A 24,991-nucleotide genomic window follows, 5' to 3' on the forward strand; every position below is an offset into this window, starting at 1 on the left:
CCAAGATGAACCACTAAGAACTCTGAGGACATTAAGGGAACGCCAAATAAGAGACGTGCGGAGACCAACAAAGTTTCCTGTCCAGTGTGAGCCCTAGAAACTTAGTTGTTTCCACGAATGGGAGAACAACGGGACCGAGATGTAAGGATGGCGGAAGGAACGCTTTATATCGCCAAAAGTTGATGCAAACCGTCTTCTCTTCGGAGAACCAGAAGCCATTTGCCACACTCCATGAGTATAGGCTGTCTAGACAACGCTGAAGGCAGCGCTCCAGGAGGCATGTTCGCTGGGCACTGCAGTAGATCGCGAAGTCATCGACAAAAAGAAAGCCTGAGACATTAGGTGGAATGCAATCCATAATTGGATTGATCGCTATGGCAAAAAGGGCTACGCTCAAGACGGAGCCCTGAGGCACTCCGTTCTCCTGGAGGAAGACGTCGGACAATATGGAACCCACACGTACCCTAAACTTTCGATCTGTTAAAAAGGAATCAATAAAAAGGGGCAGGCGACCGCGTAGACCCCACCTGTGCATAGTGCGGAGGATACCTCCTCTCCAACAGGTATCATAAGCCTTCTCCAAATCGAAGAACACGGCTACCGTTTGGCGCTTTCGCAAAAAGTTGTTCATGACGAATGTTGACAAGGTCACAAGGTGGTCAACAGCGGAGCGGCGGCGACGAAAGCCACATTGAACATTAGTAAGTAGCCGTCAAGATTCAAGAATCCAAACTAACCGAGCGTTAACCATGCGCTCCATCACCTTACAGACACAGCTTGTAAGAGAAATGGGGCGGTAACTAGACGGAAGGTGCCTATCCTTCCTGGGTTTGGGTATAGGAACAACAACGGCGTCACGCCAACACATGGGGACTTGATCTTCGGTCCAGATGCGATTGTAGGTACGAAGAAAGAAGCTTTTGCCTGCCAGAGAAAGATGTGCCAGCATCTGAACGTGAATGGCATCTGGCCCCGGAGCAGAGGACCGGGACAGTGCAAGTGCACGTTCGAGTTCCCGCATAGTAAAGGGGGCATTATAATTTTCCAGATTCAGTGAGTGGAAGGAAGGTCGCCGAGCCTCTTCTGCCTCTTTCCTGGGAAGGAAGGCAGGGTGGTAATGGGTGGAGCTTGAAACCTCCGAGAAAAAGCGGCCGAAGGTGTTGGAGATATCCACAGGATCAACAAGGACCTCATTACCTGAAGTCAGGCCAGGTACCGAGGAGTGGGCCTTAATGCCCGACAGCCGGCGCAGGCCACCCCAGACGACAGAAGAGGGAGTAAAACTGTTAAAGGAGCTGTTGAAAGAGGCCCAACAAGCTTTTTTGCTGTCTTTGATGACTCTACGACATTGCGCTCAGAGTCGTTTGTGTCCAATACAATTCGCCAACGTAGGATGGCAGCAAAAGGTGCGTAAAGCACGTCGTCGAGCACGGATAGCGTCTCGACAAGCCTCATTCCACCAGGGGACGGAAACGCGACGTGAAGAAGAGGTAGTACGAGGAACGGAACGTTCAGCAGCATTGATGATAACAGCCGTGAGGTATTCGACCTGACTGTCACAACTGAGAAAATCGTGGTCCGGAAAGGTCGCCAGGGAGGAGTAAAGTCCCCAGTCAGCTTTTGGTATGTTCCAGCTCGAAGGACGTGGGGATGGGGTGTGGTGCAGGAGACGAATGACACAGGGGAAGTGGTCGCTCGAATAGGTGTCAGAAAGGACATACCACTCACTCAAACCGACGGGCAAGAGTGGTAGAACAGATTGAGAGGTCCAAGTGGGAGTAGGTATGAGTAGAGTCCGAGAGAAATTGAGGCAGACAAGATTGAGATGGTTGAAGACATCCGCCAAGAAGGAACCTCTCTGACAAGATGCAGGAGAGCCCCAAAGGGGATGATGGGCATTGAAGTCGCCAAACAATAAAAACGGCGGAGGAAGCTGAACAATCAGGTGCATCATCTCAGCCCAACTAACTGCGGATGACAATGGAGTGTAGACGGTACAAACAGAAAAAGTAAAGGCAGAAAGAGTAATACGGACAGCTATTGCTTGGAGTGGGGTGGTCAATGGGATGGGATGGTAATAGACATCGTCCCGAACGAGCAACATGAGCCCACCATGAGCTGGAATACCGTCCACAGGGGTGAGGTCAGACCGCTCCGAGGTATAGTGGGTAAAAGCAATACGGTCAGTTGGGCGCAGCTTGGTTTCCTGGAGACCAAGGACGAGCGGACAGTGCAGGCGGAGGAGCAGTTGTAATTCCTCCCGATTAGATCGAATACCTCTTATGTTCCAATGTAACAAGGCCATCGCTAGTCAGAAAAAAGGGGGAATGAAACGGGTGAAGAGCTGGTCACCTCGACGGCCGCGGAGGGCCAGGTTTCGAGGGAATAACGCTACAACCGGCGGGAGGCGGATCCTGATCCATCGAGTCATGGCCAGCTGCGGCCGCTTTCCCGGGTTGCGTAGGAGGGGCAGCATCATTCGCCGACGAGACGCCATTCGAGCGCCTGGCAGCAGAGCGTCCTGGCGAAACTGAGGACGGCCGGGAGCAGCGACTCACGGATGGAGCGTCAGACGAAATGCGCCGGGGTGGAGAGGGGGATAAAGACTTCTTCTTGGAGGCCTTCTTGGAAGACCGATGAGGCACAGGGATGTTGGGCTGGACCCGAAGAAGGTCCTCACGTGCGGGGTCCGTTTTGGAACGCCGGACCTCGGAAGCCGGGGTCCGGAACATTTCCCCGGTGGACGCCTGAGAAGAGGATCGCTTCTCAGGCGGCGGAGGGGGAGGAGGAGGAAGGGTGGCCCCTGGGGCAGAGGGGACAGGGGCCGCGAGGGAGGAGGATTTGGAAGGGAGGGATTTGGGAGGCGGAGGCATAGACCCCGGATGGGGTGAGGAGGTGGAGGGGGGACAGGATAGGGGTGAGGATACTGTGGAAGGAGTGGACACGACTGAGGCAAACGAAGTTGTCAACGTCACGGGATGGAGGCGGTCATACTTCTTCCTGGCCTCAGAATAAGAGAGATGATCCAAAGTTTTAAATTCTTGAATCTTCTTCTCCTTCTGATACGCGAGGCAGTCTAAAGATCTAGGTGAGTGGATGCCAGGACAATTGACGCACCGAGGTGGTGGGGTGCACGTATGTTCCTCACGAAGAGGACGTCCACAATCGCCACAAAGGGGCTCAGCCTCACACCGTGACGACATGTGCCCAAAGCGCAAACACTGAAAGCAGCGCATAGGAGGCGGGACGTAAGGCCGCACGTTGCACCAGTAGCACATCACCTTTACCTTCTCCGGGAGAATGTCCCCCTCGAAGGCGAGGATAAAGGCTCCGGTGTTGATGCGACGGTCTTTGGGGCCGCGCTGAACTCGCCGGACGAAATGCACGCCCCGGCGCTCCAGGTTGGCCCTGAGCTCCTCATCAGATTGCAGCAGGAGTTCCCGATGAAAAATAACCCCCTGCGTCCTATTCAGTGCCAGATGCGGGACAATGGACACTGGGATGTCCCCTAGTCAGTCGCACGCCTGGAGCGCCAACAACTGTGTGGAGGAGGCGGTCTTTATAAGAACGGACCCCGAACGCATTTTACTGAGAGCCTTGATTTCCCCGAAGATGTCCTCGATGTTCTGGACAAAGAATATGGGCTTGGACGTGGTGAACGTCCCCCCATCAGTCCGAGAACAGACTAAATAGCGGGGGAGTACTTCGCCCCAAGCCCGCGGGCCTGTCCTTCCCCCCAGGGAGTGGCCAAGGGGGAAAGGGCAGGAGAACCAGAACCAGAGACAGTACCTTTCTTTTTAAAGACTCGGCCGCAGAGCGACCTGATACATGTTGACGTTTCATCTGCGAAACGTCCGCCCCGATACCACCCACTCCGACCAGGGGCTCTCCCCATGGGCGCCACCCAGCCTCAGCAAGGGCCACCTGGCAGGATGACCGTTGCCAGGAGTCCTGATGCCCCAAGGAGACGGGCATCTACTCCTTGGCCGATGTGGGGAGGGTGCAGCTCAGGTATCGGCAGTACAATCCCTGTGTTGTCAGGGGGCTACAACCTAGAGGGTACATGACGACCCCACCACAATGGGCTGGCTACCGTGCTGGATTTCGGGCGCCATGGAAAGTCCATCATGATCGTAGGTGCAGATGGGGACGCACGATGGGCGTAACTTGTGCAACCCATCAGGCATTTAGGCCCAATTTGAGGAATAGTGGGTGTGGTTAAAACGCCATTACAATGCTGAGTGCCAAGGCCTTAGTGCACTGAGGACCAGTGATACACCACGTAAGGCGTCCTTCCCCAAAAGGCTCGTACTTCTGTAGAATTTTGAAAAAAGGAGGTCAAACCCCAAGGGGGACCATCACATGGAATGCCGAAACAGTTGAAACTCCTTTTAGTCGCCTCTTACGACAGGCAGGAATACCTCGGGCCTATTCTTACCCCGGACCCGCAGGGGGGACATTAATCAGTAATAGTAGGTTTTTGATTCTGATCATATTCCACTGACCATGTGATTTTTTTCTCACTAAGATGGCCTGAATGACTATTCATACTCTTTTCCAACTTCATTTAAATCTTGAAGGGAAAGAACTTACGTGTGGCAGAAAAAGAAACAATGTGTCCACCCTTCGTGGTCACAATTTGAATGTCATCCACGTAGTGCAAAAACAAGCATGTTTTACAATTTGTAAGTTGTAAGAATTTTATTCAAATTCTTCCATAAGATGTTAACTGTTACAGTGAACAAATGTCTGAGATTACTGAAAGTTATTTATAATAATGTCATTTACAAACTGGGCACTGTGTCAGAATTTTCCAAGAAGCGCAATGATTTAAAATCACAAGATATCCATAATGCTGAGAAGCTGTCATAGTTACCAATATGGTTCTTGCATGGGGCAACTGAAATACACAAAGAACATACCTACTGAAGTACACAAGAAAGCATACAAGATATTTACAGAAATTACATGTTGATGTCCCTTTGTATTGTTAAAGCTCATAAATTCATTGCACAGCAAATGTCTGCTGGTATAGATTTGCATGATCCACAATGCCCAACAGTTTGAACAGAACACACAAGGAATTCATGATTAAATTAGACTTTACAAAGGCTCAACGAAAAGCAACAGTCTTGTTTACACACTCACATCATTTTCCCACATATAGATTTGTGAACAATAAAGTCTATTACATTCAAAACGTGCATTAGTATTTCTGTGGTTTACTGATTTTGAAATTTGTTAACATCGAGTATAGATTTAAGTGTCAGGAAGTCGTTTCTGAAAGTATTTGTATGGAGTGTAGCCATGTATGGAAGTGAAACATGGACGATAAATAGTTTGGACAAGAAGAGAATAGAAGCTTTCGAAATGTGGTGCTACAGAAGAATGCTGAAGATTAGATGGGTAGATCACATAACTAATGATGTAGTATTGAATAGAATTGGGGAGAAGAGGAGTATGTGGCACAACTTGACAAAAAGAAGGGACCGGTTAGTAGGACATGTTCTGAGCCATCAAGGGATCACAAATTTAGCATTGGAGGGCAGCGTGGAGGGTAAAAATCGTAGAGGGAGACCAACAGATGAATACACTAAGCAGATTGAGAAAGATGTAGGTTGCAGTAAGTACTGGGAGATGAAGAAGCTTGCACAGGATAGGGTAGCATGGAGAGTTGCATCAAACCAGTCTCAGGACTGAAGACCACAACAACAACAACTGATTTTGACTGGGCAGTCATTTGCAATAGATCGTGGGCTGGGTATTGGCCAAAGACTATGTCATACATACAAGGAACCAACAAGTCTACACATAAGAGTCTCACTTGCATGATGTCTAGTGATAGGGGTCAGTATCTAACATATTAAGGTGCACATGTTAAGACCAGCACTCATTACATGGGCTACTGCAAATGACTATACAGTCAAAAGTGAAAAAGCCCAAAAAATTTTTGTTCGTCTTGATTGTAACAAACTTTTTTTGTTACTGAAGTGTACTCACCATACATCTACATCAATTATAAAAAATGTGAACAAAACACGTTCATCCAATTTCCAGCAGATTTTTTGCTTCAATTAAAAGCAGCATGATGTTCATACTACATACACGGTTCAACAAGTTTACCACATTTAAGGCTGTGAGAAACTACTTTTTCCCATTACATGGTATTATTTTCCTTCAGTTTTTTACATTTTTCAACTTACAAGCACCTGTCAGTTCTTATTCATGTAAAAAACTCTCTTTGAATTGAATCTTACACAAGGCAGAGAGCTTTTACCACACTTCACAGTAGCAGTAACACTGTCAACCCTTATTCACTTCTTGTTTATTCCACCGGAACTGCACTGCAAGGAATTTTTGCTTTTGCTCTAACCGTGAGGAAGCTGTCAGGTGATGTGGTATACCATGGCACTAAAACTTTAAAACATATTTTGGCAACTGGTATACAGGTTCATCAGGTTGTCAGTTCTCCTTAATAACAATTTGTCCCTTAAAACATTGTAGCTTTGGAAGTGACTTTATCTTTTTCGTTTTTTGCCATTTCCAGTCAACACAATAAAGACTTGGAACTTTCATAATATACAACACCTCACTGTTGTACCAAATGGGGACTACAGAAGTATGGACAGTGTATATGGTATTGTGGAATTAGCAGTAGTAAAATGTTATCAGCTCGTGGGCTGTCAATGATTATCACTTAACTCATACTAGGGACAGACAGCAGTAATGTGGCAACAGTTATTATTGTGTCAATGTAATGTGTCTTCAAGTTTTGGAAAGATTCTCAAGCAATATCATTATCTTCACCTTACTAAATTGCAACTTAATTATTTAAGAATCAAAAAGTTGGAGTAGTTGACATGCCCCTGCATACAGTGTTCTTTGATGTGTGCTAAACTGTTAGTTGGTTTAAAAACACACAAAAAGTCCTATGTGCAAAAGTTAGGAATTGAAAAAAGTAATGTTTCATTATTACCTTCACAACAGCTGTGTCAGACTGCATGAAGCTGTCTTTACTTAAGCCAGCTTTATGGAGAACATCCAGTTTATTTTGGATCATAGGCCATAGATGATCATCTGCTGTCCCTTTAGCAATGAGGTACTGTACCAAAACACTGTCTCTCTGGCCAATTCTGTGAGCACGATCTTCAGCCTGAATTAAAATCTAGAAAGCAAAAACCAGAAAACTTTAACTTTCTGCTACATTCCAAAAACTGAAACTTCACACATTCTGTAATAAATACTCATTATACTGTAGTTTTTAGGTATGAAGTACATTACAAAACATAAAAAATAATCAATTATTAATAAAATCATGTAAATGGACAGATAAAAAAATCTACTCACAAAGCAGCGGCAGGGGAACACACACACAAAAGGATTTAACTTTTACAACCTTTGGAGCCAGTGGCTCCTCTTTCTGATGGAAGAGTTGAAGGGGAAGGAAGAGGGGTGAAGGAAAAGGATTGGAGAGGTTTAGGGAAAGGGGTACAATTTAGAAGAGTCACCCACAGCCCTGGGTCAGGAGAGACATATTGGACGGAATGAGAAGGAAAGACTGATTAGAATTTTAATTTTAGTACATCTGTACCAGTACAAGTGTTAGCATGTACCTATTCACATTAAGTAAGTATAAAACAGTGATAATCTTTTTGCTTCAAGAACAACAAAGCTACATGCTATGGTGTTGTATTAAACAACATTAAATATTTTACAAAGTGCAGTACACAAAGTGTTTGCTAACTTTGTATTTGTGTACGAAATGCAAATTAAGCTGATCTCAACTTCTACTAAATCAAATACTGGAAACATTATTTGTTCAAATATTTAGAAATATAAAATTTAGCTAACTCATTAGCGTTTTGTGTATGACATGCACAAGTTTATTCTGTGAAATAAGAAACAAAAGTTAGTTTTTTATTAAATAAATAACAAAATCCACATAATCACAATTTTTATTGAGTAACTACAGCCAAAAATCAGTGTAGATAAAAGAACACACATAAAAATAAAAAAAGTAATAAACAAATAAAGATCACAACGGATAAGTTTTGAAAAAGCCACAGAACAGCAGGAAATAGTTAACAATCTGAAGGCAGCCTGCACTTTTTTCATTTGTATGCTATCAAGCAATCATCTGGGATGGAAATTGGATAGCCCTTCACACTGTAAGTTCTGCTTATCACTCCAAATTTATGGAAAAGGAGCACTTGATCTTAAAACTCAAAGCTGATGTAGCAGTTGAGCAAACAGAACCGGATATGTAAAGAGCTGTAGTTAACAACAACATTGTTAATGATACAGTAGATGACTGGATCATGCCAAATCATGTAAGAGTCTGGAAGTAGTCTGCTAGCTTTAGCCTAGACATCTCTAACAGCAATACCACTTTGGAGACAGTGGACAAAAATGTGCAGACAACCCAAGGAGTTCAGGAACACTTCAAGAAGACATGGAAAAAGTGCTAAAGAAGGATAATAATAATCACAGAGTTAAACAGACTCAGAGATACTTCTGCTAGGAAGTGACCATGAAAGAAGAGTTTCCAGATTAGTACAGTTCTTCCTGGGTACATAAGACCAAGTAACTAATATTTTCAATCTGTGCCCTAGGTTCTGGAGTAAGACAATAGTAAGGAAAATCAAGTAGTAATTATTGGGGATACCAGGGACAGTTTGGACTGTAGCCTCAAGAATGAAACTGAAGAAATCAGGTACATCACTGAGATTGATCACAAAATATGAAGACTATGTCATTCATTGAGCAATATGACATGTTCTGGGTGAGACTAGATTCCATTAAGAAATTTGTGCAACATGACCACACAGCAAGCACTGCAAACAAAGGAAAGTCCAGTGTAGGTCATACAAGCATTTCAATTTCAATCACAGTGGTCATTATCTTCGGTGCAAGACTAAATCCAATGGCATCATACATAATCATGCACAAAATATAACACATGGATGTTCATAGTAAAAAACATTTCAACTACAGGTAAGATTTAAATACCCATGTCATTTAAATGTAATATTCATCAAATATATGCTAATTAACACACATAACTGTCATTTTCAAAAAATACATGCCTTCTCATTTCTAATCACATATCACACACAAAAATTCAGTTTTCACTGCAAACATAAATTTTTAATTACCAATCTTTTGAGAAAGAGTGTCAATAAAAAAATTAAAAATTTAACTTTTTCAACCTCTATGTATTTTACACTTCACAGAAATGCTCATAGAATATGTACTCGCCATATAACAGAGATACTGAGCCGCAGATAGGCCTTCATCAAAACTAGATCTCTCTCTCTCTCTCAAACACACACACACACACACACACACACACACACACACACACACACACACACAGAGAGAGAGAGAGAGAGAGAGAGAGAGAGAGAGAGAGAGAGAGAGAGAGAGACACTCAGGCAAACGTAACTCTCACACACACGACTACAGTCTCAGACAACTGTAGCCACACTCCAAGTAGCAGCACCAGTGCATGATGGGAGTGGCGACTGGGTGGGGGGTAAGGAGGAGGCTGGAGCAGGGAGGGGGAAGGATAGTAGAGTTGGGGTGGCGGACAGTGAAGTGCTACAGGTTAGACAGAGGGCAGGGGAGAGGTGGGGGTGGGGGGGGGGGGGGAGTGGCGGAACAGGAGAGAAGTCAAAAGACTGGATCCGATGGTGGAATGAGGGTTGCGTAATGCTGGAATGGGAATAGAAATGGGGTTGGAAGGGTGAGGACAATGATTAATTAAGGTTGAGGCCAGGAGTTTTACAGGTATGTAGGATGTATTGCAGGGAAAGTTCCCACCTGCAGAATTCAGAAAAGCTGGTGTTGGTGCGAAGAGTCCATATGGCACAGGCTGTGAAGTAGTCCTCGAAATGGAGGACGTCATGTTTGGCAGCGTGCTCAGCAATAGGGTGGTTCACTTGTTTTTTTGGCCACAGTTTGTCAGTGGCCATTCAAGTGGGCAGGCAGTTTGTTGGTTGTCATGCCCACATAGAATGCAGCACAGTGGTTGCACCTTAGCTTGTAATCATATGACTGGTATCACAGGTAGCCCTGCCTTTGATGGGATAGGTGATATTTGTCACCAGCCCGGAGTAGTTGATGGTGGGAGGGACATGTCTTGCATCTAGGTCTATTACAGGGGTACGAGCCATGAGGTAAGGGGTTGGGAGGAGGGGTTATGTAGGGATGGGCGAGTACGTTGTGTAGGTTCGGTAGACGGCAGAATGCCACTGTGGGACGTTCAAATGGCTCTAAGCACTCTGGGACTTAACATCTGTCATCAGTACCCTAGACTTAGAACTACTTAAACCTAACTAACCTAAGGACATCACAAACATCCATGTCCAAGGCAGGATTTGAACCTGCGACCGTAGCAGCAGCGCGGTTCCGGACTGAAGTGCCTAGAACCACTTGGCCACAGAGGCCGGCCACTGTGGGAGGGGTGGGAAGGATAGTGGGCAGGACATTTCTCATTTCAGGGCATGATGAGAGGTAGTCAAAACTCTGGCAGAGAATGTAATTCACTAACTCCTGTCCTGGGTGGTAATGAGTTATGAGGGGAATGCTCCTCTGTGGTCAGACGTGTACTTTGGGAGACAGGAAAGATAAGGCACAGGAGATTTGTTTTTGTGCAAGGCTTCAGTGACACCTTTGGTATAATTCGAGAGGGACCGCTCGTCACTGCAGATGTGACAACCACGGGTGGATAGGCTGTATGGACTTCTTGATATGGAACTGATGGCAGATGTCTCAGTAGAGGTATTGCTGGTGGTTGGTAGGTTTGATATGGACAGAGGTACTTATGTAGCCATCTTTGAGGTGGAGGTCAACATTTAGGAAGGTGGCTTGCTAGGTTGACAAGGACCAGGTGAAGCAAATGGGGGAGAAGTTGTTGAGGTTCTGCAGGAATGCGGACAGGGTTGTCCTCACCCTCGATCCAGATCACAAAAGTGTCATCAATGAATCTGAACCTGGTGAGGGGTTTAGGATTCTGGGTGTTTAGGAAGGATTCCTCTCGATGGCCCATGAATAGGTTGGCACAGGATGGTGTCATGCAGGTGCCCATAGCCGTACCCCAGATTTGTTTATAGGTAATGCCTTCATTACCTACAAACAAATCTGGGGTATCATAACAGGTGATGAATCTTATGTCAAAAGATTATGACCCTGAAACAAAGTAGCAATCATCACAATGGAAAATGCCATATTCTCCTACACTGAAAAAAGCTCAACATGTTCGCAGCAACGTGAAGTCAATGCTGATAATTTTTTTCGACATTTGGGGGAATAGTGCACGAGGAGTTTGTTCCACTTGGCCAGATTGCCAATAGGCAGTTTTGCTGTGAGGTTTTGGGGTGACTGAGGGAAAATGTTTGTTGCAAATGGCCACAGTTATGGAAAAAGAAAGGCTGGTTGGTGCACCATGACAACGCAACCACACACACCTCGCTCATTGTGAAGGAATTCCTGGCCAAGAACAACACGGCTATGGTCCTCCACCCTCCCTATTCACCACACCTAGCCCCCCTACGATTTCTATCTGTTCCCGAAGATAAAAATCACATTGAGAGGGCAATGTTTTGACTCAACTGAAGACATCCAAGTGGAACCATAAGGGGGCCTGAACACCCTTCACACTGCAAACTTCCAGGAATGCTTCCAAAAATGGGAACAATCCTGGGATCGTTGCATACATGCCCAAGGTGACTACTTGGGAGGTGATGGGAGACATTATGAAGGAAGTATAGTTTTCCAATTTTTACAATGAAATTCTCTGATAATCTGGCTAACACCTTGCATGCCAGTGCATAAGTCTATTACAGGTAACTAACAAACACCAAGCAAGAAACTGAAAATCCTCTGATATTCAAAAACAAAATATTCCTACAATTTATGAGAATATTTGGATTTAGTGAAGCAAATTCCTCATAACTCTGATATTTAATACAAACGGATCTTGATTTTGTCAGTATACAGACAACTGATAGTGGTCTGTGTAGTTACACAAGTTCTTCGGAACTGCAGATGAGTAGTAAAAGAAAAGGATCAGTCACTATTTTTGAAGTAGCAGTTTTTCTCCTAATATACGAGGGTGAATCAAATGAAAACCTTAAATATTTTTTTTAATATTATTTATTGTGCAGAAGTGGTACAAAGCTGTATCACTTTTTAACATAATCTCCCCCACACTCAATGCAAGTCCTCCAGCACTTACAAAGTGCATAAATTCCTTTAGAAAAAAATTATTTTAGTAGTCCACGCAACCACTCATGCATCGCATGGCGTACCTCTTCATCAGAACGGAACTTCTTTCCTCCCATTGCGTCTTTGAGAGGTCCACACATATGGAAATCACTTGGGGCAAGGTCTGGTGAGTATGGTGGATGAGGAAGACACTCAAAATGCAGGTCTGTGATTGTTGCAACTGTTGTACAGGCAGTGTGGGGCGTTGCATTGTCATGTTGCAAAAGGACACTTGACAGAAATCCACATTGCTTTTATTTGATTGCAGGCCGCAGATGATTTTTTAGAAGATCTGTGTATGATGCACTGGTGACAGTGGTCCCTATAAGCATTTAATGCTCCAAAATGAAGCCTTTTTTGTCCCAAAAGAAAGTCAGCATAACCCTCCCTGCTGATGGTTCTGTTCGAAACTTCTTTGGTTTTGGTGATGAGGAATGGCGCCATTTCTTGCTTGCTCTCTTAATTTCCGGTTGGTGGAAGTGAACCAAGGTTTCATCCCCAGTAACGATTCTTGCAAGGAAGCCATCACCTTCCCGTTCAAAGTGCCGAAGAAGTTCTTCACAAGCATCAACAAGTCATTCTCTCATTTCAGGAGTCAGCTGCTGTGGCACCCATCTTGCAAACACTTTGTGAAACTGAGCACATCATGCACAATGTGGTGTGCTGACCCATGACTAATATGTAAACATGCTACAATGTCATTCAGTGTCACTTGGCAGTTTTCCTTCACTACGGCTTCAACTGCTGCAATGTTCTGTGGAGTCACAACTCATTGTGCCTGATCTGGACGAGGAGCATCTTCCACTGAAGTCACACAAGTTCTGAACTTCCTACTGCTGTGACAAACATGCAGCACCGTGCTGAACCTTTATTCGTCAATGAATTTCAATAGGTTTCACACCATCACAACGCAAAAACCGAATAACAGAACGCTGTTCTTGCCTGGTGCAAGTCGCAAGAGGGGCGGTCATCTTTATACTGATACTGTGACGGTATGTGTGCATCTGCACTATGCTGCCACCTACAGGCCATTCTGGCTGCTGTTTGTAACAGGCTTACCAACTTACAGGGTAACGGCGCGGAATTTTGATTTGTGGACAGGATATGTTCCCAGTCAAGTGGGTAGCAGATAGATTAACAAAGTTCTTTGCTGGTTTTCAAGAGGTGCAAAAAGGCCATGATGATGACCAAATGTAAGAAAGGTACACAGCATCAGATGACATTTATGAGCAACGTTAATACTTTTAGTGGAAGAGTTGCAACATAAGACAGTCATAAAATATGCTGAAAATTAATATCTTAAAAACAAATTTTTGTATCTTCTTAAGCAATGTGTAATTATTTTTGCTATTGGTGGCAACAGAACCTACTGGCCATTACAGCTGTTAAACAAGAAGAAAAATTCTACAATACAAAATGTCAAAAATAATTAAAAATTTGCTGTTTCAAGTATTTATGAAACTCTTACACCATGACCCAAATTCATATGTCAATTTCGTGTGTGTGTGTGTGTGTGTGTGTGTGTGTGTGTGTGTGTGTTGCGGAGCACATTTGTAAAAAGTAAACAATTGTAATTAACTTTTTAAGGAGAGACTATTGTGATACAAAAACATAAGTATTTGTTCATTTTAAATATAACACTCATTCTAAACCAGGCTCATCCAAACTGTGCCCCTGGGGCACTAGTGCCTGCGATTGGCCAAGGCCACTGCCCTGGGTGAATTCATATGTTGTTACAGTGGCCAAGCCGTGTCGCTTACCTGACTATGCAGTCCGCCCACAGCACCCCGCCATGCCACCGTAAGTGCGCTTCAAACGGAAGACAGACTGCCACACCAGCAGCAGTCAAAAGCATTGATATGCCATTAGTCAACAGTTGTAAGGCTACAGTGGATTGAGAAAAATGGTCAACAGCAGCAGACAAAAGAAAAGAGGAGGAGCAGCACGTCCGCACTATTTAAACCTGAATGGGAAATTAATTTCTTTTGTACTGCTGACAAAGATCAGTTCGAAAATTTGTCACAAGAGGAACACCAGTGTAAGCTTGAAGAACTGAAAGAAAATTTCGAGCAGCATTACACTGAAGTCAGGCAACAGCAGCTGGCCAAGACAGTCACAGCAACAGGGAAGTAATTGATTTTGTGACTTTTACGAGTTCCTAAGCAGGGGCAAATTTTATATCATCATCCGTGTGCTTTAATTGTTTAGTTTCTTGAGTTTCTGCATGTTAATTTAATATCTAATAGCCACAATTCTCACAGTTTCATTTGTGTTAGAAAGTAAACTGATTTTGTCACAGTTCCGAATCAGGGGCGAACTATTTAGTTTCACCTGAGTGCTTCAGTAGTTAGCTTTTTGAATCTCTGTGTATTACTCCGATTTATTAGACAGTTCCTGCATTTTCGTCAGTGCCTACAGTAGAGTTCTGCAGCATGTACTGATAGTCCGTTTATCTGGGTAGTTTAGTTTTCCACGATCTTTAGTATGGGTATGGATGGTGATTGCTGTGTACGGATTCGAGCAGAGTTGGTGACACTTTGCTTTCAGCTCCAGGCTGTGATAGCTTTGGTTACACGGCTTGAGGCTGCAGTGGATGGGCACCACTGTTGTGGGCCGGCTGTGGGTATCCAATGGACATCCTGCACATCCGAGTCCTCTAATTGGTCCTCACAGTGGCCAGCCCAGTTACTGCTTGCACTGCACTTGGCCCCTCACCTGCAGTTGAGTGGGAGGTCGCCCTGGATTGAAGCAGGTGGTGAAAGACTTCTCAGGCAGCCAGACGTAAGGACTGTCCAGTTTGTCTGACAAACAGATTACAGGTGCTGTCTGTGGCTGACACTGTCGCTGAGCCAGATGCCGTTGCCTGTCCTGTTTCAGAGGAAACCTCTCAGCCCTTAAGATCCGGACAATCACAGTGGGTGGGATTATTGGTAGTTGGTATCTCCAATGCACAAGGCACACTATTGGACCCCTTTAGGACATGGCTGCCAAGAAGGGGGAAAAAAAACCAATGTGCCCTCCATGTACACACCGTGTGGAGACTTTCAGACGTGGAACGGGTCGTCTCAAATGCCACAGAGAGCACAGGGTGCAGCCTACTGCAGATGGTGGCTCACATCAGTACCAATAATGTGTGTCGCTTTGGGTCAGAAGAGATTCTCTCTGGTTTCGAGTGGCTAACAGAAATGGTAAAGGCTGTCAGTCTTGGTTGCGAGATGAAAGCAGAGCTGACCATTTGCAGCATAGTCGACAGGACCGATTGCGGATCTCTGGCACAAAGCCGAGTGGAGGGTCTGAATCAGAGGCACAGATGATTCTGTGACCATGTAGGCTGCAGATTTCTCGACTTGTGCCAAAAGGTGGTTGGGTTTCAGGTTCTGCTGAATAGGTCAGGAGTCAACTATATGCAGGAGGCAGCTACTTGGGTGGCAGGGGCTGTGTGGCATGGACTGGGCAGTTTTTTTAGACTTGAGGATCTCGGGAAAACACAAAAAGAGCTTCAGTCACAAAGAATGTAGATACAGGAACCATTGCTATAAAGTTGTATATTGCCGTAGCTGTGTTGGGAAAGTACCAGAGCTCCAAGTGCTAAAAAAAAGCATTGATGCTCAAATAGTTATAGGCACTGAAAGCTAACTAAAGCCGGAGACAAGCTCAGCTGAAATTTTTGCCAAGAACCTAATGGTGTTCCGGAAAGATAGGCTAAACACAGTTGGCGGTGGTGTGTTTGTTGCTAGTAGAAGTAGTTTATCTTGTCACAAAACTGAAGCAGATAGTTCCTGTGAGTTAATATGGGCAGAGGTCATTGTTGGGAACCAGAATAAAATAGTAACTGGATCCTTTTACCAACCTCCCAATTCAGATGATACAATTACTGAAAGATTCAGAGAAAACTTGGGTTTGATTTCAAACACGTACTGACTCCTAGGAAGTGGTGACTTCAATTTACCCTTGATATGTTGGCAAAAAAAAAAAAAACTTGTTTAATTCCAAAGATACGAAAAAAACATCATCTGGAATTGTGCTAAATACATTCTGTGAAAATTATTTCGAGCAGTTAGTTCATGAGCCCATGCGAATAGTAAATGTTTGTGAAAACACACTTGACTTCTTAGCAACAAATAATTCTTAGTTAATGATGAGCATCAAAAGGGATACAGTGATTAGAGAACACAGGGTTGTCGTAGCAAGATTGAATATTGTAACCCCCAAATGCTCCAAAAATAAAAGAAAAATATACCTATTCAAAAAAGCAGATAAAAATTCACTTGACGTCTTCCTGAGAGACACACTCCACTCCTTCCAACTTAGCAATATAAGTGTAGACCACATGTAGCTTGAATTCAAAGAAATAGTATCAGCAGCAGTTGAGAGATTTACACCAAATAAATTAACAAATAATGGAGCTCATCCTCCTTGCTACACAAAACAGGTCAGAACGCTATTGCAGATACAACGAAACAAACATGCCAAATTTCAACAGACGCAAAATCCCCAAGATTGGCAATCTTTTACAGAAGCTCGAAATTTAGTGCTTATAATAGTTTCCACAACAAAACTTTGTCTCAAAACCTGGCAGAAAATCCAAAGAGATTCTGGTCATATATGAAGTATGCTAGTGGCAAGACACAATCAATGCCTTCTCTGAGTGATAGCAATGGAGATACTATCGAAGAAAGTGCAGCCAAAGCAAAGCTACTAAACACAGCCTTCCAAAATGCCTTCACGAAAGAAGACAAAGTAAATATTCCAGAATTCGAATCAAGAACAGCTGCCAACATGAGTAACATAGAAGTACATATCCTCGGATTAGTGAAGTAACTTAAATCACTTAATAAAAGCAAGTCTTCTGGTCCAGACTATATACCAATTAGGTTACTTACTTAACAATCATATACAACCATTCACTCAACAAAAGATCCGTACCCAAAGACGAAAGTTGCACAGATCACACCAATACTCAAGAAAGGTAGTAGTAGTAATAGTAGCAGCAGCAGCAGCAGCAGCAGCAGCAGCAGCAGCAGCAGTAGTAGTAATCCACTAAATTACAGGTCCATATCATTAACAGCTGAAAGCAAGGGGAAACTACAGCCGTAATTTTTTCCCAGGACATGCAGCTTTACTGTATTGTTAAATGATGATGGCGTCCTCTTGGGTAAAATATTCCGGAGGTAAAATAGTCCCCCATTCGGATCTCCGGGTGGGGACTACTCAGGAGGATGTTGTTACCAGGAGAAATAAAACTGGCGTTCTATGGATCGGAGTGTGGAATGTCAGATCACTTAATCAGGCAGGTAGGTTAGCAAATTTAAAAAGAGAAATGGTTAGGTTAAAGTTAGATATAGTGGGAATTAGTGAGTTCAGTGGCAGGAGGAACAAGACTTCTGGTCAGGTGAATACAGGGTTATAAGTACAAAATCAAATAGGGGTAACGCAGGAGTAGGTATAACGATATAATAATTAATAGGAAAATAGGAATGTGGGTAAGCTACTACAAACAGCATAGTGAACACATTATTGTGGCCAAGAGAGATACGAAGACCACGCCTACTACAGTAATACAAGTTTATATGCCAACTAGCTCCGCAGATGACAAGAGATTGATGAAATGTATAATGCGATAAAAGAAATTATTCAGACAGTGAAGGGAGATGAAAATTTAATAGTCATGGGTGACTGGAACTCGATAGTAGGAAAAGGAAGAGAAGGAAACGTAGTAGGTGAATATGGAATGGGGCTAAAGAACGAAAGAGGAAGCAGCCTGGTAGAATTTTGCACAGAGCATAACTTAAATCATAGCTAACACTTGGTTCAAGAATCATAAAAGAAGGTTGTATGCGTGGAAGAAGCCTGAAGATACTGCAAGGTCTCAGACAGATTATATAATGGTAAGACAGAGATTCAGGAACCGGGTTTTAAATTGTAAGACATTTCCAGGGGCAGATGTGAACTCTGACCACAATCTATTGGTTATGAACTGTAGATTAAAACTGAAGAAACTGCAAAAAGGTGGGAATTTGAGGAGATGGGACCTGGATAAACTGAAAGAACCATAGGTTGTAGAGAGCTTCAGTGAGAGCATTAGGGAACAATTGACAAGAATGGGGGAAAGAAACACAGTAGAGGAAGAATGGGTAGCTTTGAGAGATGAAATAGTGAAGGTAGTAGAGGATCAAGTAGGTAAAAAGACGAGGGCTAATAGAAATCCTTGGGTAACAGAAGAGAGATTGAATTTAATTGATGAAAGGAGAAAATATAAAAATGCAGTAAATGAAGCAGGCAAAAAGGAATACAAATGTCTAAAAAATGAGATCGACAGGAAGTGCAAAATGGCTAAGCAGGTATGGCTAGAGGACAAATGTAAGGATGTAGAGGCGCATATCACTAGGGGTAAGATAGATACTGCCTACAGGAAAATTAAAGAGACCTTTGGAGAAAAGAGAACCACTTGCACGAATATCAAGAGCTCAGACGGAAGCCCAGTTCTAAGCAAAGAAGGGAAAGCAGAAAGGTGGAAGGAGTATATAGAGGGTCTATACAAGGGTGATGTTCTTGAGGGCAATATTATAGAAATGGAAGAGAATGTAGACGAAGATGAAATAGGAGATATGATACTGTGTGAAGAGTTTGACAGAGCACTGGAAGACCTAAGTCGAAACGAGGCCCCAGGAGTGGACAACATTCCATTAGAACTACTGACAGCCTTGGGAGAGCCAGGCCTAACAAACCTCTGTCATCTAGTGAGCAAGATATATGAGACAGGCAAAATACCCTCAGACTTCAAGAAGAATATAATAATCCCAATCCCAAAGAAAGCAGGTGTTGACAGATGTGAAAATTACCGAACTATGAGTTTAAAAAGCCACGGCTGCAAAATACTAACAATAATTCTTTACAGATGAATGGAAAAACTGGTAGAAGCCGACCTTGGGGATGATCAGTTTGGATTCCGTAGAAATGTTGGAACACGTGAGGCAGTTCTGACCCTACAACTTATCTTAGAAAATAGATTAAGGAAAGGCAAACCTACATATCTAGCATTTGTAGATTTAGAGAAAGCTTTTGACAATGTTCACTGGAATACTCTCTTTCAAATTCTAAAGGCGGCAGGGCTAAAATACTGGGAGCGAAAGGCTATTTACAATTTGTACAGAAACCAGATGGCAGTTATAAGAATCGAGGGGCATGAAAGGGAAGCATTGGTTGGGAAGGGAGTGAGACAGGGTTGTAGCCTTTCCCCGATGTTATTCAATCTGTATATTGAGCAAGCAGTGAAGGAAACAAAAGAAAAATTCGGAGTAGGTATTAAAATCCACAGAGAAGAAATAAAAACTTTGAGGTTCGCCGATGACATTGTAATTCTGTCAGAGACAGCAAAGGACCTGGAAGAGTAGTTGAACGGAATGGACAGTGTCTTGAAAGGAGGATGTAAGATGAACATCACCAAAAGCAAAACGAGGATAATGGAATGTAGTCGAATTAAATCAGGTGATGCTGCGGGAATTAGATTAGGAAATGAGACGTTTAAAGTAGTAAATGAGTTTTGCTATTTGGGGAGCAAAATAACTGATGATGGTCGAAGTAGAGAGGATATAAAATGTACACTGGCAATGGCAAGGAAAGTGTTTCTGAAGAAGAGAAATTTGTTAACATCGAGTATAGATTTAAGTGTCAGGAAGTCGTTTCTGAAAGTATTTGTATGGAGTGTAGCCATGTATGGAAGTGAAACGTGGACGATAAATAGTTTAGACAAGAAGAGAATAGAAGCTTTCCAGATGTGGTGCTACAGACGAATGCTGAAGATTAGATGGGTAGATCACATAATCAATGAGGAGGTATTGAATAGAATTGGAGAGAAGAGAAATTTGTGGCACAATTTGACTAGAAGAAGGGATAGGTTGGTAGGGCATATTCTGAGGCATCAAGGGATCACAAATTTAGCATTGGAGGGCAGCGTGGAGGGTAAAAATCGTAGAGGGAGACCTAGAGATGAATACACTGAACAGATTCAGAAGGATGTAGGTTGCAGTAGGCACTGGGAGATGAAGAAGCTTGCACAGGATAGAGTAGCATGGAAAGCTGCATCAACCCAGTCTCTGGACTGAAGACCACAACATCAACATTATTAACATCAATATGCAGCAGGATTTTGGAACATATATTGTGTTAGAACATTATGAATTACCTCAAAGAAAGTAGTCTATTGACACACAGTCAACATGGATTTAGGAAACACAATTAGCTCTTTACTCACATGAAGGGCTGAGTGCTATTGACAAGGAATTTCAGATCGATTCTGTATTTCTAGACTTCCGGAACACTTTTGACACTGTACTACGCAAATGGCTTGTAGTGAAATTGCGTGTGGAATATCATCTCAGTTATGTACCTGGATTCGTGATATCCTGTCAGAGAGGTCACAGTTTGTACTAATTGACAGAAAGTCACTGAGTTAAACAGAATGATTTCTGGTGTTCCCCAAGGTAGTGCTGTAAGTCCTCTGTTTTTCCTTACCTATACAAACAATTTGGGAGACAAGCTGAGCACCCGTTTTAGGTTGTCTGCAGATGATGCTAAACAAATTGCAAAACGATTTAGAAAAGATATCTGTTTGAAGCGAAAATTGGCAATTGACCCTAAATAACGAAAAGCATGAGGTCATTCACATGAGTGCTAAAAGGAATCCGTTAAAATTCAGTTACACGATAAATCCGTCAAATCTAAAGGCTGTAAATTCAACTAGATACCTAGGAATTACAATTACAAACAACTTAAATTGGAAGGAACACATAGAAAATGTTGTAGGGAAAGTTAATCAAAGACTGAATTATATGGAAGGACACTTGGAAAATGTATCAGGTCGACTAAGGAGGCTGTCTACACTACGCTTGTCTGTCTTCTTTTAGAATACTGCTGCGCAGTGTGCGTCCTTACCAGATAGGATTGACGGAGCACATCGAAAAAGTTCAAAGAAGGGCAGCACATTTTGTATTATTGTGAATAACGGAGCGAGACCGTCACTGAAATGATACAGGATTTGGTGTGGACATAATTAAAACAAAGGCATTTTTCATTGCAGTGGAATCTTCTCACGAAATTCCAGTCACCAACTTTTTCCTCCGAAGGCGAAAATATTTTCTTTATACCAACCTACATATGGAGAAATGATCACCATGAGAAAATAATGGAAATCAGAGCTCGTACGGGAAGATACAGGTGTTCATTCTTTCCGCGCGCTGTAAGAGATTGGAATAATAGAGAATTGTGAAGGTGGTTCGATGAACTCTCCGCCAGGCACTTAAATGTGATTTGCAGAGTATCCATGCAGATATAGATGTAGATGTGTTTCCTACCATATGACCATTATTCATAAAGATGATAAATAACACTATATTTTATAATCAGGTATGTCACTTAGCAATGTGCCAGTTATTGAAAATGGAGGTTGTCAGCAACAAGAAACGTTTCTTTTCGGTTAATTTTTAAACTTGGGTTGCATTAAATTGTGTCATTTTCTAAAAAGCCATCACAAACGCTTACTTGGACAGCAATGTATCATTAAGAGTCATTCTTCGTTTTTGTGTATTTGTGTTTTGTTGGGTGGGAAAACATATGTTGTAGTTTGATCTATGTTCTCAATTAATTAAAATGTAAATATTCCAATAGATCAAAATTTATTTTGCAACCACATTTTTCTGTCCTTACTAGCGTCTATGACTGCTTTTCAGAGGAACTGGGGGAAAACACGCCTAAAATCAACCTTTTTTGTTAGTTTTTTTATTTGGGTTTCACTGAATGAAACAATTAATTGTTAAAATTAAAATGCTCACTGAGAATTGCAAAAGCAGAGAACCATTTGCGGCTGTGAATCTCATCAACGATTGCCTGGTCAACTTGGCGGCTTGTATTTGTCCAGCAGACCTCACGGAAAAATTTGAAAAAATAACTCTTTCATCTCAAACTGTTGCTCACTGAGTCGAAGATGTGGCCTCAGATATGGAGCAGCATTTAATGGAGAGAGCAGCAAACTTCATTTCATTTTCTATCACTCTTAACGAGTCCACAGATGTTGCGGGCATATCTAAGCTCATCATATTCATTCGAGATGTCAATGACAATCTGTATGTCACAGAAGAATTTCTCGACCTTATACCTTTAAAAGACACAACCGCAGGTTTTCGCGTTTTTCTAGCTGTGGAAAATTTGTTCGAGTCAATGGTTTCAAATGGGAACACCTGATCAGTGTAACAATGGATGGAGCCCCTGCGCTACAAGGGATACGCTCCGGAATCCTGTGTTACATTAGGTCAAAAATGGCTGAAGTTGGCTGTTCCTTATTCGCAGCAGTCCATTGCCTTGTAGACCAGCAGGTACTTTGTGCAAAGATTGTCAACACAAAAAATGTTAAGGACATAGTTGTTTGAATGGTATCTTTGTTCGCATGGACTCACAAATTGCCAATTTAAAGAATTTCTGGCTGATATCGAAACAGAATACCCAGACATCCCTACCATGCTGAAGTAAGATTGCTGAGCAAAGGGAAAGTGCTTCAACAGTTTTTCTCCTTGATGGACGAAATCAGCACCCTTTGGAAATGAAAGAACGCCCAGAAGAATTACTTCGTGATCCTTAGTGAATGGCAAATTTGGCTTTTTTGAATGACCTAACTGGTCATTTAAATACTTTGAACATTTCACTCCATGGCAAAAATCACTCTGCTGTTTATTTAGTGCAGACGATTCAAGCATTTAAAAAAACAATCCTGTTTGGGAAAAACAGTTGCGCGTGGAGAATTGTGGACACTTCCCTACATTAGACAGCGTTGAAAAAGATGTGGATTTTTCAAATTATGTTCAAATCATTTGCAAATTAGGATAAGAGTTTGGAAACAGATTTTTTGAGATAAGTGAGCTTCAACCAACCTTAGATATTTTTGTTCACCCATTTTCCCTTTGGGCAGAGGACATCTCACAAGTGTTTCAACTAGAGCTGATTGACCTCCAGTGCAATATCTGCCTCAAAGACTGCTTTCTTATGTGTAAAACTTTGGATGATTTTTAAAGCTGTTTTCCATGAGAGAAGTATCCTCTCCCGCACAAGCACACGGCCAAAGTTCTCTCAATGTTTCAGTCCATGTATATTTGTGAGCACTTTTTCTTCCTTATATTTGTGAGCACTTTTTCTCCCTTTATACCTTGCTAAAATTCAGCAATAAAAATTCGACTAATTCTTTGAGGTTAGCAGTCTCCCGGAATATTGTACCAAACCTAGACAAAATCATTTCCTCAAAAGAGAAAAAGGTGTAAAATGTTAATTGTCTTCTTTAACAATGTTGACTGTAAGGATTAAAGGTCTTTATAACCTTAATACCTTTTTTTAATAAATTTTCAAACTTGGTCAATTAAAATTATTGCGTCGAAAACAGCAAACTAAGGATCCGATGTCTAAACTCGGAAAAGGGACACAAAAAGCTGTAGCACAAAGTACAACAAAAAATATTTACTTGTAACTACTAACAGTAAGAATGAGACACTATATTCCTTATATAAAATGACTTCTAAAAAAGAGTATTTAAGAAATTGATGTATCTTTCAGAAGATGCCTACTGTACATATGACGAGTGTGTGTGTGTGTGGGGAGGGGGGGGGGGGGGGGGGGCGCACACGTGTGCGCGCAACGCTGTTGAATCAACCTGTGCGTCAGAAAACTACAAAGTTGTTCTTCGATTCTTGTTTTGGATACTATTTTCTAAAGCTATGCAGTGATTCTGCCAGAAGGGCACTAATTGTTACCTAAACTGTAAATGGTTTTCCTGTTGCACCACTCATTGACCACTTTTACAGAACCGCGGTTCCTCTGCTATTTTGTTTACACTCGATCTGACCAAGGGGACAGTCCAGCACAGAGCAGTGCTGTGCGGTCCCACTCACTCTCTTGCTCCTATGCCGACACCAGCAACACACAGTCACACACAGGGCATTGAACTACACTGCCTTGCACCTGTGGAGCATGGCCATACTTGCCGGGCGCAATTCTTGGATGAGCCTGTTTTAAACAATAGAAATATATCTTCATCAAAAATTTATAAATGAAACTATAACATGCTTACTTACACCAGGGTTCCAAAAAAGCTCTGCAAAAACGACAAGTTTGGCAGCTGTTAGAGTTATTCCGGCATTAGCTGCAGTAATTGACAAAAGAGCTGCAGAATAATTGTCATCAAATTGGAACTTGTCACATAAAGCCTTCCTCTCACTGGCTGTAGTTGAGCCATCAATTTTTATGTACCTGATAAAGGCAAATATACATACAAATTTCTGCCTTAAGATGTTTGTAGAAACAGTAGATAGTTTCAATTTGGAAAAATACTTACAAGGCTTTCTTGTCTTCCATTGTTTTTGAAATACCATCCATCACAATCTTATGGTGAACAAAACAAATGAACTTCTTCCCAGCCTCTAGCAAATCAGCTATGTAATCCCTGAGGAAAGAAAGGATTATCAATCACTGATGAATTCTATTACATGACTTCAATATATATTCTGGAAATATATTTTAGTTTAGAGTCCAGAACATCTGAACATAATTGTCATTTACTACTTGTTCTGGTAGCTTAGTGACAATCTTAAGAAATAATGGTTATGCATCTTATCTATTTCACAGATTTTCAATTTTCCTGTACAAACTATTGTCAAGTTAATGCAGAATGATTCTAGAGTCTCAG

At 42.5% G+C, this 24,991-nt stretch overlaps 1 protein-coding gene across 1 annotated transcript in view; it reads right to left on the reverse strand.

Annotated features, from left to right (window-relative positions):
- Positions 1 to 24,991, reverse strand: part of LOC126161865 (SWI/SNF-related matrix-associated actin-dependent regulator of chromatin subfamily A-like protein 1) — a 162,984-nt gene that overhangs the window by 6,811 nt on the left and 131,182 nt on the right. The window contains exons 10-12 of the mRNA XM_049917981.1: positions 24,641 to 24,748; positions 24,381 to 24,555; positions 6,977 to 7,165 (exon numbers count right to left, since the gene is read on the reverse strand). Coding sequence (XP_049773938.1) covers positions 6,977 to 7,165; positions 24,381 to 24,555; positions 24,641 to 24,748 — 472 coding nt within the window. The remainder of the gene's footprint in view (positions 1 to 6,976; positions 7,166 to 24,380; positions 24,556 to 24,640; positions 24,749 to 24,991) is intronic.

Source organism: Schistocerca cancellata, chromosome 2 (assembly GCF_023864275.1).
Source record: "Schistocerca cancellata isolate TAMUIC-IGC-003103 chromosome 2, iqSchCanc2.1, whole genome shotgun sequence".
Lineage (NCBI taxonomy): Eukaryota > Metazoa > Arthropoda > Insecta > Orthoptera > Acrididae > Schistocerca > Schistocerca cancellata.